The sequence below is a fragment of the Mobula birostris genome, chromosome 14 (genome assembly GCF_030028105.1).
Source record: "Mobula birostris isolate sMobBir1 chromosome 14, sMobBir1.hap1, whole genome shotgun sequence".
NCBI lineage: Eukaryota > Metazoa > Chordata > Chondrichthyes > Myliobatiformes > Myliobatidae > Mobula > Mobula birostris.
Genome location: NC_092383.1, coordinates 97,847,696 through 97,863,055, shown reverse-complemented (window position 1 = coordinate 97,863,055; position 15,360 = coordinate 97,847,696). Strand labels below are relative to the sequence as shown.

At 42.0% G+C, this 15,360-nt stretch overlaps 1 protein-coding gene across 5 annotated transcripts in view; it reads right to left on the bottom strand.

Moving 5' to 3' along the window:
- The window catches only part of LOC140210145 (T-lymphocyte surface antigen Ly-9-like), a 51,810-nt gene that overhangs the window by 25,483 nt on the left and 10,967 nt on the right, over nt 1-15,360 (bottom strand). For 4 of the 5 annotated variants that reach the window (XM_072279021.1, XM_072279025.1, XM_072279022.1 and 1 more), the window contains exon 2: nt 3,355-3,675. The exons of the other annotated variant lie outside the window; for it this stretch is intronic. In XM_072279021.1, the coding sequence (XP_072135122.1) occupies nt 3,355-3,675 (321 nt within the window). The remainder of the gene's footprint in view (nt 1-3,354; nt 3,676-15,360) is intronic. 5 annotated transcript variants of the gene reach the window in all.

The window sequence follows — 15,360 nt, the reverse complement described above, 5'->3', positions numbered from 1 at the left end:
TGGTATATTTAGGTATAAGACTTGATAATGATGTAAAGAATTTATATAAATTTAATTATGTACCACTATTGAAAAAAATTCAAGAAGATCTTCACAAATGGATGATACTACCAATAACATTAGCAGGCAGAGTCGATGTTGTAAAAATGAATATATTTCCCAGATTACAATATTTGTTTCAAACATTACCAATACAATTGCCACAGAATTTTTTTTCCAAGAGTTAAATAAATGTGTGAGAAAATTTCTTTGGAAAGGTAAGATGTCAAGAATATCATTGGAAAAATTGACATGTAAATTTGAGTTAGGAGGGTTACAACTTCCAAACTTTAAGAATTATTATAAAGCAAATCAACTTAGATTTATTGCATCTTTCTTCGATGATCGAAAACCAGCATGGATTAAAATAGAATTAGACAAGATAGGAGAAAATAGACCTGAAGATTTTATATATAAATGGGAATCTAAATGGATATGGGAAAAGAAAGAATCTCCTATATTAATACATTTGATTGATCTATGGAATAAGGTAAATGTTGATAATGAAATACAGAAATCTTTATTAGCAAGGAGACCTTTGTTTCAAAACAGGCTTATTCCTTTTACAATGGACAATCAACTTTTATATAATTGGTACCAAAAAGGGATTAGATTTATAGGAGACTGTTATGAACGAGGTATATTGATGTCATTTGAACAACTAAAGGATAAATATAAAATATCAAATAACACTTTCTTTTGTTACCTTCAATTAAGGGCTTATTTAAAAGGCAAGCTGGGTCAAACAATGTTTTTGCCAAAGCCTAATGAAATTGAAATTTTAATTCAAAAAGGGAAAATTAAAAAATTTATTTCTTGTATGTATAATTTGATTCAAAAACAGACAATTAAACAAGGAATCCATAAGTCAAAACAAAAATGGGAAACAGATCTGAATATCAATATTGATGAAACAAATTGGTCAAGACTGTGCCTTGACAGTATGACAAATACAATAAATGTTCGACTTAGATTAGTACAATATAACTTTTTACACCAATAATATTACACCACAAAAAATAAATAGATTAAATTCAAATCTATCCGATAAATGCTTTCAGTGTAATCAAGGAATTGGTACTTTTTTACATTCTACTTGGTCTTGTTTTAAAATTCAACCCTTTTGGATAAATTTAAGAGTCTTATTGGAACAAATTACTGGAACTCAACTTCCACATAACCCTGTATTATTTCTACTAGGTGATATTGAAGGGATAAAGCCAAAACTTAAATTGAATAAGTATCAGAAAAAATTTATAAAAATTGCATTGGCAGTAGCTAAGAAGACTATAGCTGTGACTTGGAAATTTGATTCGTATTTAAGTATGAATCGTTGGAACAATTAAATGGCTAGTTCTATTCCACTCGAAAAAATTACTTATAATTTAAGAGATAAATATGAAACATTTTTGAATATCTGGCGCCCTTATTTACAAAAGGTAGGATGGCATATTTAATTGCTCCGATAAAGATCTTGGTCCCTTGGGGAAACTAACGAATAAGTATACTAAATTTATTTTAAATCCCATGGAGCATGTGGAAACCTCCCAATACCCAGGCGGTTCTTTTTTTCTCTTTCTTTTCTTTTTAGGTAGGACTACATACGGGGGGGAGGGGGGAAGGGTTAAGGGGAGGAGGTAGGGTAGATATTATCTTTCCATGTATTCATTTTGAAAATTTAATAAAAATTATATTAAAAAAAAGAAGGGATTTTACATGCTTGTCCTCATCAGTCGAGGCACTGAGTTCAAAAGGCAAGAAGTTATGCTACATCTTTGAAAATTCTAATTAGGCCACATCTGGAGTATTGCATTCATTTCCAGCCACCCCATTAAAGGAAGAATGTGAAGGCTTTGGAGAGGGAACAGACATTTACCATCTTGGTGCCCGGATTACAGGGCATGTGCTGGAAGAAAAGTTTGGACATATTTGGGTTGTTTCCTCTGAGTGCCGGAGGTTGAGGATTGACCTGATACAAGTTTATAACATTTTTAAGGACACAGATGATAGACAGACAGGATTTTTTCCCAGGGGTGGCATGATAGCTTAGTGGTTAGCACAACGCTTTACAATACCAGTGAACCAGGTTGAATTCCCACTGCCCGTAAGGAGTTTGTGCATTCTCCCCATGTCCACGTGGGATTCCTCTGCGTTCTCTGGTTTCCTCCCACAGTCCAATAATGTACCGATTGGATGGTTAATTGGTCATTATAAATTGCCCTGTGATTAGGCTGGGTTACAATTGGGGGAATCGCTGGGCTGCGAGTCTCAAAGTCCCGGAAGGGCCTATTGCCCGCAGTATCTCGATAAAATTTTTAAAAATCATTTAAAAAGTGGCTAATGCCAGAGATTGTGCATTTACAGTGACAGGGGTGAATTCAAAGGAGATGTGCAGGGCAAGTTTTTCTTTACACAGAGAGTGGTGGGAGCCTGAAATGGGCTGCCGGGAGTTGTGATAGAGGCAAAGGCCAAAGAGATTTTTGAGAGGCTGTACATACACACATGAATGTGTAGAGAATAAAGGCATATGGAGCACGAACAGTCAGAAGGGATTAGCTTAACTGGATTCCATTAGCAATGAGTTTGGCAGCACATCATGAGGCTGAGGAGCTGTTCCTGTGATGTTCTATTCCCCATGTTCTGACATTCTCCTCCCTCCAATGGAACCCGTTAAACCTGGGGTGGAGGAGATTTCTCAGACAGACGTTGCTGAGTGAGATAATTGTGAATGTTATATTACTGTTAGGGTGAGTCAGGAACCATACTGGTGTGTGTGAGTGTGCTGTTGTGTCCGTGTACTGTGTCACTCACTGGGACACTACATTCAGTGTAATGAATACACAGGCTCTCACTCAGCACAGCACGAAGGCTGAGGAATAAACACCTTGCTGAGCTCAGACCTCAGGCTAGGGAATTAACAAGCAGTATCCTGGGAAAATGGGATCCCTGAACATGACAGACCAGGCCTTTGACAGGATACAGTGGGATCCAATCATCCGTCCCTCCCACCAGATCGGCCTTTCTCCTGTTCCCCCTTCTCAATCTGCTCATCCCCTCCAGCATCGGAGTCACAAGGCTCCCCATTGACAGTTCGATGCTTCAGTCTCTGGTCCAGTCTCCGCAGATGTGGTGAGTGTGTCCTCCAGCCTCACACTGACTCAGCCACACTACACTGGGACCATGAGCCCAGCTCTGGATGCAGACAGACAGTAGGATTCAGAAAACAGGGGAGCACACAGGATCACCCCTCGCCCATTAACTAGGGACATTTCAGGAACTGATGAAACCCAGGCCCCTCCACGGCATCTCACTCACCGCACACCTTCAGTCGCATTTTGTTCTGAGTCTGTGCTCCTGAACTTGCTGTAACAGTCACCTCATAATCACCAATGTCCTCTATCTGTAGATCACGGATTTCCAGACTGAAGTTCCCGGGATGAAAAGTTATCCGTCGCTTGTACTCCTCAGGACCGTAATAGTCACTGATCTTGTTTGAATATGTCACTATCTTCTTTCTGGGTGTTAACAGTCTCCACACAACCTCAGCAACGTCCGGTCCGACTGGGAGTCCAGGAGGTAAGAAGACCGACTGTCCCCAAGTTCCATTCACAGTGGTAGGGGAAGCCCCAGTCCCAGCTGAGGAGACAAGAGGAGACAGTCAGCAGGTGAACTCAGTGACTTTAGGATGAATCAGAGCCCAGAGGACCACAGATACAGGAGCAGGCCCTTCATCTGGCTTCTGACCCTGAGTGTCCCAGCACATAGTTCCTGCATCACACAGTGAGCCCATGGGGGAACAGAGTGAAGACTCTCCGCACCCGCCCCTGAGGAAGGGAATTGCAGCCTGCAGCCAGATATCAATGGTCATGACAGCAGAGCACAGACATGGCAAATGGGATCCAGTCTGGAGAAAAGGTGGTTATGGTGTTTGGAGAGAGTGAACACAATGAGGGAATGCAGGAACCACCATCTACACTGTCCCTTCACCCACTCCCAGTGCACAGGTCATGTACAGAATGAAGCTCGTCCACCCTGTCCTTCTGCAGAGGTCGACCGTGGCACCAGTCCTCTTGGCTGACCCTGACCACTGGTTCTTCACAGTGACATTGTTGGATTCGTGTCTAAATTTGTTTTTTTTTAATTGCGCTTTTCCTTGAACTTTCAGCTTTATGTTCGAATAATCACCTCTTTTTTAACTTTTAGAAACTTGCAGTATGTTTGGTATTAGCTTTCTGTAGCTTTTTGTCTACAGAGCTGAATCGTGATTCAGGCAGTACTCTGCTGTTTCTCTGTCAGCCAGTATCTGCTCACAGGTTTCTGATGGAAAACCCATCCCACCAGCTTTGTAGTATAAAAGAGGAGTTTGTGGTCACGTTCCTTTGCAACACACACAAAATGTGAGAGGAACTCAGCAAGTCAGACAGCATCTACAGAAATGAATAAAAAGTCAGTATTTTGAGCTCTCTTCGTCTCAGAAGGAAGGAGAAACATATCTGAATAAAAAGAATAAAAAGGTGGGGGAGGGGATGGAGAAATAGCTTGAAGATGATAGATGAAGACAGTGGGTGGGGAAAGGAAAAGGGCTGGTGAAGGAGTCTGATAGGAGAGCACAGAGGACAATGGGAGAAATGGAATAAGGAGGGGTATTTCTGTTCTGAAGGGACATCATTGTGTTTTGAGGCTGTGTCCTCTGGTCAAAGAGTCTCCCTGCTATATGGAAACATTCTCTCCATGTCCATTTATATGGGTCTTTCAATATTCAATAGGTTTTCAACGAGATTCCACCAACTCCCCCCCCCACCCCCGCCACACACATCATTCTCAAAATGTACAGGCCCAAAGCCATCGAACATTAACCCTTTCATCTTCTTTGACCCTTAGCTCCAGGTAGAGCAGAGGCCATTGATGACCCACACCCCCCATCTCCATCATCCTTCTTTCTGAAGCAGTTTCTCGAGGGTGGACCAACAGTGTCCACATCATCTAATCTTGGCCTCAACTTCTCTCCTCTACATGTTAATATCATCAAGCGTCCAAAGAAAGGTGAGGTATGAGAAAATGAAAACTACAGAGGTATATCCTTAATATCTGTGGTCAGAAAGGTACTAAACAGAATTATTCTGCAACACCTTCAACAAACTGTTGACACAATATTAAGGGACCAGCAAGCAGGCTTTAGGAAAAATCACTCCTACACAGACCAGACAGCTACCTTAAGAATAATGATAGAACAGCCAATGGAATGGAATACTTCTCTTGACATCAACTTTGACAAAACCTTCAATACTTAACATGGAAACTGATGAAACACTATGGAATACTGCAGAAATTTGTCAATATCTTTAGGAACTCCTACAACATGTCATGCAAAGTCATACATGTGGGAAAACTGGCAGAAAGCTTCAATGTCAACACTGGGGTGAAGCTGGAATGTTTGGGTCCTTTCCTGTTCCTGTTGGCAATAAGCAGGATTATGAAACAGACAACAGGTGAAAAATAAAATGGAATCCAGTGCACTATGTGGCAACTTGATGACTGAGTTTGCAGATAACATCACCCTACTGTCTCACTCTAACCAACAGATATAAGAGAGATCAGCACTCTTGACCACTAACTCCACCATGCTGGGTCTAAGACCAAACGTAGATAAAATAGAAGAGATGAGGATAAACTGCACCAGCAATAGACCTATAGTGATGAGAGATACAACCCTGGAAGAACTTTCATTCCTGAGATAATTCTCACGAACTTCCTCTGGACCCTCTCCAATGCCAGCACATCTTTTATTTGATCAGGGGACCAAAACCCCTCACAGTACAGCAAGTGTGGTCTGACCAGTGACTTCTAAAGCCTCAGCTTTACATTCTTGATTTTATATTCTGGTTCTCACAAAATGATTGCAAACATTGCATTTGTCATCCTTACCAGCAAATCAACCTGAAAATTAAACAACTGATTTTATCTTCTCCCTCACAAACTACAGGGTATGTACTATCAGATCGGAATCAGAATTGGGTTTAATATCACCAGAATATGTCGTGAAATTAGTTAACTCTGAGGCAGCAGGACATTGCGATACATGTTAATAGAGAGAAAAAAACTGAAATATATACACACACACTATATATATATATATATATATATATATATATACACACACACACATATATACCACAAGGATTAGGCTAAATAAGTAGTGCAAAAAAACAAATAGTCAGGTAGTGTTCATGGATTCAATGTCTATTCAGAAATCTGACTGCTGAGGGGAAGTAGCTGTTCCTGAATGGTTGAAGGTGTGCCTTTAGGCTTCTGTACCTCCTTCCTCATGGTAACAATGAGAACAGGGCATGTCCTGGGTAATGGGGACATTTCAAAATGGACACCAACTTTTTGAGGCATTGCTCATTAAGATCTTCTGGATGCTATATACCGTATAACATCCTAGGATGTTACCAGGGCCGGAGGTGCTCGAGTTATAATGAAAGACAAAACAACCTGTCTTTTTTTTTACCCTGCTGGAGGAGAGGAGTCTGAAGGTTGACATTATAGATATACTGTACGTGTATTTGAACGCACACAAGATCAATTAGTTTACAGTGCAGATCAAAGCCGGTGGGTACAATGTCATGAACATCACAGTAACATGACTGAGAGAGGATCAGAGGTGGGAGCAGAACATCTCAGGATATGCATCTCATTGAAAAGCCAGGCATATAGGTGGCGGGGGGGGGGGGGGGGGGGGGTGGACCTGTTAGTTGAAATTGAATTTAAAGCAATCGTAAGAAACAATATAGGATTGGAGGATGTAGAATCCTTGTGGTTAGAGTTGAGAAACTACAAAGGTAAAAACCGACGGAAGTTGTGCACGAGCCTCTGAGTAGTAGTCTGGATGTGGTGTATAATACACCAGGACATAAGGCAACATTACAGTGATCACGGGAGACAGAGGAAACCAAATTCCGCCATGACATTAATGTCCTAATTCTACTTTGAAATGGTATGGAAAAATCTTGAGGAACACAGGATGAATAATCACATACTTTTCCCCAGGGTAGGGGAGTAAAAATTTAGAGGGCAGAGGTTTAAGGTGAAAGGAGGATTATTCAGAGGCAGGTTTTTCAAACCATGAGTGACGGATACATGGAATGAACTGTCAGAGAAAGCGGAAAAGGTGGGTACAGTTACAACATTTAAAAACCATTTGGACAGGTACACGGATAGCAAGGGTTCAGAGGGATTTGGGCCAAATAGAATGAACTCAGGGAGGAAGCAGAATTACAATGGACATGTTGGGCTGTTTCCATGCAGTAAAGCTCCACGACTCATATCGCCAGTGTTTGGCCCGTGAGAAAGCACTCATAGCAGTCCATCCAGCACCCACACTGAGTGGTGACTTCTATCTCCTGGCAATTTGCTGGTTGGGCTGCCTCAGCTGGATTCAGGAAGACCCCCAGATAAAGGAGATGGCTGAAAAGGCCTCCGGGCACTTGTGCATTCAACCTCTATCAAAGGAGTCTCAGATCACATGGAGTCTGTCGTCAGTATAAGCAGAAAGGACCACCTCCACAATCGGCCTATGTAGGCGAGTGAAGGAGTTTCATTCTGGGTCTCCCTGTGCTATCTTTATTAGCAAAAATAATAATTACTTATCTAAGGAGCACTTTCACACAGACAACATTGTTCAAAGTGCTCTACAATGGGATAAACTGCGAACATGAATATAACATAAAATTAAAATTAAAAATAACTAAGTAAATTAACCATGAAGATAAAAAACAATAGACAATAGGTGCAGAAGTAGACCATTTGGCCTTTTGAGCCTGCACCGCCATTCTGAGATCATGGCTGATCATCTACTATCAATACCTGGTTCCTGCCTTGTCCCCATAACCCTTGATTCCCCTAGCCATAAGATACCTATCTAGCTCCTTCTTGAAAGCATCCAGAGAATTGGCCTCCACTGCCTTCTGAGGCAGCGCGTTCCACACCTCCACAACTCTCTGGGAGAAGTAGTTCCTCCTCAGCTCTGTCCTAAATGACCTATCCCTTATTCTTAAACCACGCCCTCTGGTACTGGACTCTCCCAGCATCTGGATCATATTTCCTGCCTCTATCTTGTCCAATCCCTTAATAATCTTATATATCTCAATTAGATCCCCCCTCAATCTCCTTAATTCCAGCGTGTACAAGAAGATGTTAGTTGAAAGCAAGGTTCAATAACTAGGTTTTGAGCTGGCATTTAAAAGTGTCAACTGAGTCTGCATCCCTTATTGTTTTTAGGTATTAAATTCTACAGTTTCGGAGCGCAGTTCAAAATATAGGAGATAAAGTAGGTTTACGAAGTTTAATGCATTAAGTTCAAAGTAAATTTGTTATCAAAGTACATATATGTCACCATATACTATCTTGCAGGCATACTCAACAAATCCATAATAGAATCTATGAAAGGCAGCACCAACTTGGACATTCAACCAAGTCACCAAGCCATGCAAATACAAAAATAAATTAATAATAACAATAATAATAAACAATAAATATCAAGAATGTGCAATGAAAAATCCTTGAAAGTGAGTCCATTGATTGTGGGAGTGAAGCAGGGGTGAGTGAAGCAGGGCAGACATTCTTCTTGGACAGAACCCTAGACTGCCGACTTCCAAGACCTTGAATTCACGCCAGGAGCAAACCAATGAGGAGATACCTCAAATGACTAGCCTCACTTCACACTCTGTGCCCAAATATCTGGAATTGAGGCTGAACTGTGACTGGACCTTGAGGAGCAGCCCCAGTAAATAAACAAATGGGGCTGTAGCCTCTCGCTCTCCACATCGGTACGAAGCATGGACACTTGAAAGTTGCAAAGACAACCCACAGCTGATGAGTCACAACATCAACTGCAGAGTTCTACAGAGGACCAGCGGAAAACATTCTGCCTGGTTACATCATCCTCTGGTATAGAAGGTCAATTGTGCAGGATCAAAAGAATCTGCAGAGGACTGTAGACACAGCAGCTCCATTATGGACACAACCTTCCCCATCATTGAGAACAGACAGTGGGAACCATCATTAAGGACCCTCACCATCTGGAACACGGTCCCTTTGTGTTACTACCTGAACACACCCAATCTTTGTTTCAGGAACAGTTTCTTCCTTTCCACCATCAGATTTCTGAAACATTCATGAACCCAGTAACAATACCTTACTATTCCTCTTTGGCACAGTTTACTATTTGTAATTTAGCGTAGTTGGCAGGAGGCCACGCGTGCGCAGCCCTCCGGTGAAAATGATATCGTACCCGTTAAATAGGGGCCGTGGACAATTCTGATTTGATGGAGACAGATGTGAAAGCACAGAGGAACATCTGGAGAAATTTCTGAAACGCCCGTTTGCTGCTGTCGTTTCTGCGCGATCGTGAAACTTCCAGAGGGAAGGCCTCAAAATCCCCGGCTTTGCCTGCTGTTGGCGACCGAGATTGAGGTCGAATTGCTCGGATAGAGATGGTGCTCGGTACTCGATACTCGGTGTCAGACAGCTGATCAGAGGCTCGAAGTTTTTGGGCGACTCAGAGTTGGACTGTGGTCGGGCATGGCAGGGAGAGTTTTTCTTCCTTCTCCCATCTGCGTGAGATGTGGGACATTTGAGAGACTTTGAACTTTACTGTGCTCATGGACTGTTCTTCATCAAGTTATGGTATTGTTGCACTGTTGTAACTATATGCTACAATTACGTGGTTTTGTTAAGTTTTTTCAGTCTTGGTCTGTACTGTGTTTTGTGGTATCACACCAGAGGAAATATTGTATCATTGCTTAATGCATGCATTACTAAATGACAATAAAAGAGGACTGCATGTCTTCATAATCTAAAAAAATTGTTGTATCATGGCAGCAGTACACGCCTTGCACAATACCACTACCACTAAACAATAGATTTCACAACATTTGTCAATGATAATAAACCTAATTGGTGGCGGATGGTTGTATGAGCAGCTGCTGTATATCACAAGTCGTACTTTTGTGACCACTGACTCCAGGCATACAATCTCTGATGAGTATTGACAATAGCTGGGTTCACCCAACTTGTGAAGACACTGCACAGCAGACAGCAATGACAAACCGCTTCAGTAGAAAAACTTACCGAGAAAAATCATGTTCTTTGACCATGAGCGCCATGCCCATGATATGAGACAGCACATAATGAATGAACCATAGCCGTAGAAAAGCACGAAACAGAAACAGGTTCTTCACCTGCCTAGCCTGTGCCAAAACATTTAAACTGCTTACCCCCATCAGCCTGCACTAGGACCCTAGCCCTCAATACCCCCACCATCCATTTAGCTATCTCTTAAATGTTGAAAATGAGCTTGTATTCGCCACTTGTGCTGGCAGCCCGTTCCACTCTCTAAAACCCTCTGAATGAAGAAGTTTCCCCTCATGTTCCTCTTAAACTTTTCAATTTTTACCCTGAACCCATGACTTCTGGTTGTAGTCCCTCCCAAACTCAGTGGAAAAAGACTGCTTACATTTACCCTCTCTACACCCTTCATAATTTTGTATACCTTTATCAAGTCCCTTCTTAATCTTCTACATTCCAAGGAATAAAGCCTTAACCTATGCAATCTTTCCTTATAACTCAGGTCCTCCAGTACGAGCAACATCCTTGTAAATTTTCTCTGTAGTCTTTCAACCTTATTTACATCTTTGCTGTAGGAGGGTGACCAAAGCTACACACAATACTCCACTTAACCTCACCAATGTCTTTTACAACTTCAGCATAACATCTCATCTCCTGCACTCATTCCTTTGATTTACGAAGGCCAATGTGCCAGAAGATTTCTTTACAACCCTATCTACCTGTGCCGCCACTCTCAATGAATTATGGACCTGTATTCCCAGATCTCTTTGTTCTACCACACTCCTCAGTGCCCTACCATTCACTGTGTAGACCTACTCTGGTTGGTCCTCCGAAAGTGCAATGCAATAACACCATAAGGCATAGGAGTAGAATTTAGGCATTTGGCCTAACAAAATCTTCTCTGGCATTTCGTCATGGCTGATCCAATTTTCCTCTCAGCCCCAATCTCCTGCCTTCTCCCCATATCCCTTCACGGCCTGACTAATCAAGTATCTATCAACCTCTGTGTCAAATACACATAAGACTTGGCCTCCACAGCTGCCCGTGGCAAAGAATTCTACAGATTCACTACTCTCCGGCTAAAGAAATTCCTCCTCATCTCCGACAACAATCTGGCCCTTAACACCCAGAAGACCAAGGAGATCATTGTGTACTTCAGGCATGCCAGGAGTCACACTCACATCCCCATCTACATCAACGGTGTGTATCAAGCTTCAAATTCCTTGGTGTCCACATTTCCAAGGATCTCACCTGGTCCCTGAACTCCTCAATCCTGATCAAAAAGGCGCAACAGCGCCTTTATTTCCTGCTGAGCATGAAGAAAGCTCACCTCTTTCCCAGGATACTGACAGACTTTTACCGCTGTACCATTGAGAGCATACTCACCAAATGCATCTCAGTGTGGTATGGCAATTGTCCCATATCCGACCGCAAAGCACTCCAGCGTGTGGTGAAAACTGCGCAGTGGATTATCACCACCCAACTGCCCACCATTGAGAACATGTACCATAAATGCTGCCTGCGCAAGGCGAAAAACATTATCAGGGATGCATCTCATCCTAACCATGGACTTTTTACTCTCCTCCCATCTGGTAGGCGCTACAGGAGCCTCCGCTCCCGTACCAGCAGGCACAGGAAGAGCTTCTTTCCTGAGGCTGTGACACTGCTGAACCTCTCATCACAGTGCTAAGCAGTATTGCATCCATATTGTACTGTCTCAGTACTTTTATATTTGTGTGCTGTAGCACTTTTTTTATTCGCAGTTATTTTGTAAACAACACTATTCTTTGCATTTCTGGTCAGATGCTAAATGCACTTCAATGCTTATCTGTACTCGGCACAATGACAATAAAGTTGAATCTAATCTAATCTAATTATAAAAGGATGCCTCTCTATTCTGTGGCTGAATCCTCTGGTCTTGGACTCTCCCATCATAGGAAACATTCTCTCCATGTTCACTCTATCAAGGCCTTTCACCATTTGATAGGTTTCAATGAGGTCACCCCTCATTCTTCTAAATTCCAGTGAATACAGGCCCAGAGCCACCAAATGCTCTTCATATGACAAACAGTCCAATACCAGAATCATTTTCATAAACCACTTGTAAACCCTCTCCAGTATCAGCACATCCTTTCTAAGATAAAGGGCCCAGAACTGCTCCCAATACTCCAGGTGAGGCCTCACCAGTGCTTTAATGAAGTCTCAACATTACATCCTTGCTTGTATATTCTAGTCCCCTTGAAATGAATGCTAACATCACATTTGCCTTCCTCACCACAGTCCAAACCTGCAAATTAATGCACAAGGATTTCCAAGTCCCTTTGCACCTCACTATTCTGTATTTTCTCTCCATTTAGAAAAGTCATCCCTTTCATTTCTTCTACCAAAGTACATGACCATACACTTCCCGACACTATTCTATATGCCACTTCTTAGCCCATTCTCCTAATCTTAGTCCTTCTGCAGCCACTCTACTTCATTACAGCTACCCGCACCTCCACCTATTTTCATATCGTCTGCAAACTTTGCAAAAAAAGCCATCACTTCCATCATCCAAATCACTGACATATAATCAAAAAAGAATCTGTCCCAACCCCATGGAACACTAGTCACTGACAGCTAAAAAGAAAAGGTTCCCCTTATTCTTACTCCTTGCCTACTGTCAATCAGCCACTGCATGGTAGAATCTTTTCTGTATTACCATGGGCTCATAGCTTGTTAAGCAGCCTCATATGTGGCACCTTGTCAAAGGCTTTCTGAAAATCCAAGTATACAACATTCTCCTTTATCTATCCTGCTTGTTACTTCTTCAAAGAATTCCAACAGGTCTGTCAGGCAAGATTTTCCCCTGAGGAAACAATGCTATGGCCTACCTTATCATGTGCCCATAATTTCACTTCCTCTGCCTCTCTCCCTTCTTGAAGAGTGGAGTTACATTTGCAATTTTTCAGTCCTCTGGAACCATTCCAGAATCCAGTGATTCTTGAAAGCTCAGAATTAATGCCTCCACAATTCTTCAGTCACCACTTTCAGATCACTGGAGTGTACATCATCTGGTTCAGTTGACTTATCTACAGTTTCCCAAGAACCTTCTCTCTAGTAATAGTAACTTTACCCAATTCATGATCTCTGACACCTGGAACTTCCACCATACTGCTAGTGTCTTTCACAGTGAAAACAGATGCAAAATACTTATTCAGTTTGTCCATTATTTCCTTGTCCACCATTACTACCTCTCCAGCAGTTTTCCAGCAGTCCGATATCCACTCTCACTTCTCTTTCACACTTTATGAATCTGAAGAAACTTTTGGTATCCTCTCTAATATTATTACCTAGCTTATTTTTCTATTTCATCTTTACCTTCTTAATGACATTTTTAGTTGTCTTCTGTTGGGTTTTTAAAAGCTTCCCAATCCTCCAACTTCCTACTAATCTTTGCTCTATTATATGCCTTCTCTTTGGCTTTTATGTTGGCTTTGACTTCCCTTGTTAACCACAATTGTATCATCTTGCCTTTAGAATACTTATTCCTCTTTGGGATGTATACGTCCTGTGTCTTCTGAGTTGCTCCAGAAATTCCAGCTATTGCCGCTCTGCCAGTGTTCTTTTCCAATCAATTCTGGACAACTCCTCACTCATGCCTCTGTAAATCAATTTACTCCACTGTAAAACTGATATATCTGACTTTAGTTTCTCCTTCTCAAGGTTCAGGGTGAATTCAATCACTTGCTCCAAAGGGCTCTTTTACCTTAAACTCTCCTTTCAATTCCAGTTCATTACACAACACCTCACACTTATCTGCATTAAATTCCATCTGCCATTTTTCAGCCCAGTTTTCCAGCTGGTCCAAATCCCACTGCAAACCACGATAGCCTTCCTCGCTGTCCATACACATCCAATCTTGATGTCATCCATTAATTTGCTGATCCAGTTTAGATACAACACTGAGTCATGTCTTCTGCAGAAATTCTCTGATGACTCAGCAATAGTTGGGTGTATAAAGGGAGGATGGGAGGATGAATAGAAGGCCCTGATGGAGGACTTTGTCAAACGGTGCAAACTGAATCATCTGCAGCTCAACATCAGTAAAACAAAGGACATGGCGATGGACTTTAGGAAGAGTAAGCCTCCATTCTTCCCTGTTACTATTGATGGTGAGGACTTACAAGTACCTGGGGGTGCCCCTGGATGACAGACCTGAGTGTAGCACCAACACAGAGGCTATGTACAAGAAGGGCCAGAGTCGCCTCTACTTCCTGAGCAGGCCTCTCCATCACATGTTCTACCAGTCTGTGGTCACTAGTACAATCTTCAATGCAGTGATGTGCTGGGGCAATGGCATCAACAGGAGTGATGCCAACAGGCACAATAAACTGATTAGAAATACTGGCTCTGTTATTGGAATCTAACTGGACACCCTACAGGCTGGAATATAACAAAGGACCCTATGGAAAATCCTGGAAATTCTAGACAATATTTTTCACCCTCTGCATGCTGCCTTGGCTGAACAGAGGAGTACTTTTAGTAATAGACTAAGACAACTGTGCAGCTCCAAAGAATGTTATATGAAGTCATTCTTACCCTTGGCCATTAGGCCCTATAATGAATCAATCTACAGCAGGGGAAGTGATGATTCCCCTCCTGTTAATCTGTTGAGGTAACTTATTTTTTATTCTTTCTTACTTCTCTTCTAATATTTGTATATCTGTGCACTTGTAATGCTACTGCAATTTCCTTTGGGTTCGATAAAGTATCTATCTAACCACTTTATCGTTCAGATTGTTGATACAGGTGACAAACAACAAAGGGCCTAGCACCGATCCCTGTGGCACTCCACAAGTTACAAGTCTCCAGTCAGAGAGGCAACCATCTACTACCACACTCTGGCTTCTCCCACAAAGCCAATGTCTTAAACAATTTACTACCTCAGCTTGAATGCCAAACGACTGAACCAACTTCTTGACCAGCCTCCATTGTGAGACCTTGTCAAATGAGTAACCCTGAATTTGATTCTGATCGCTCTGATCAACAGACTCCACCCTAGGTCCCTGCACAGAGAACTTCACTGGGAATCTCCCCTCCTGCCAGATGGCACAACAGCACTGGGGCACATATCATTGGCAGACAAGGATAAGGAAGTGTAGAGTGCAGGAGCAGGCCATATAAGAACTGCTTCCACACACCACAGAATGG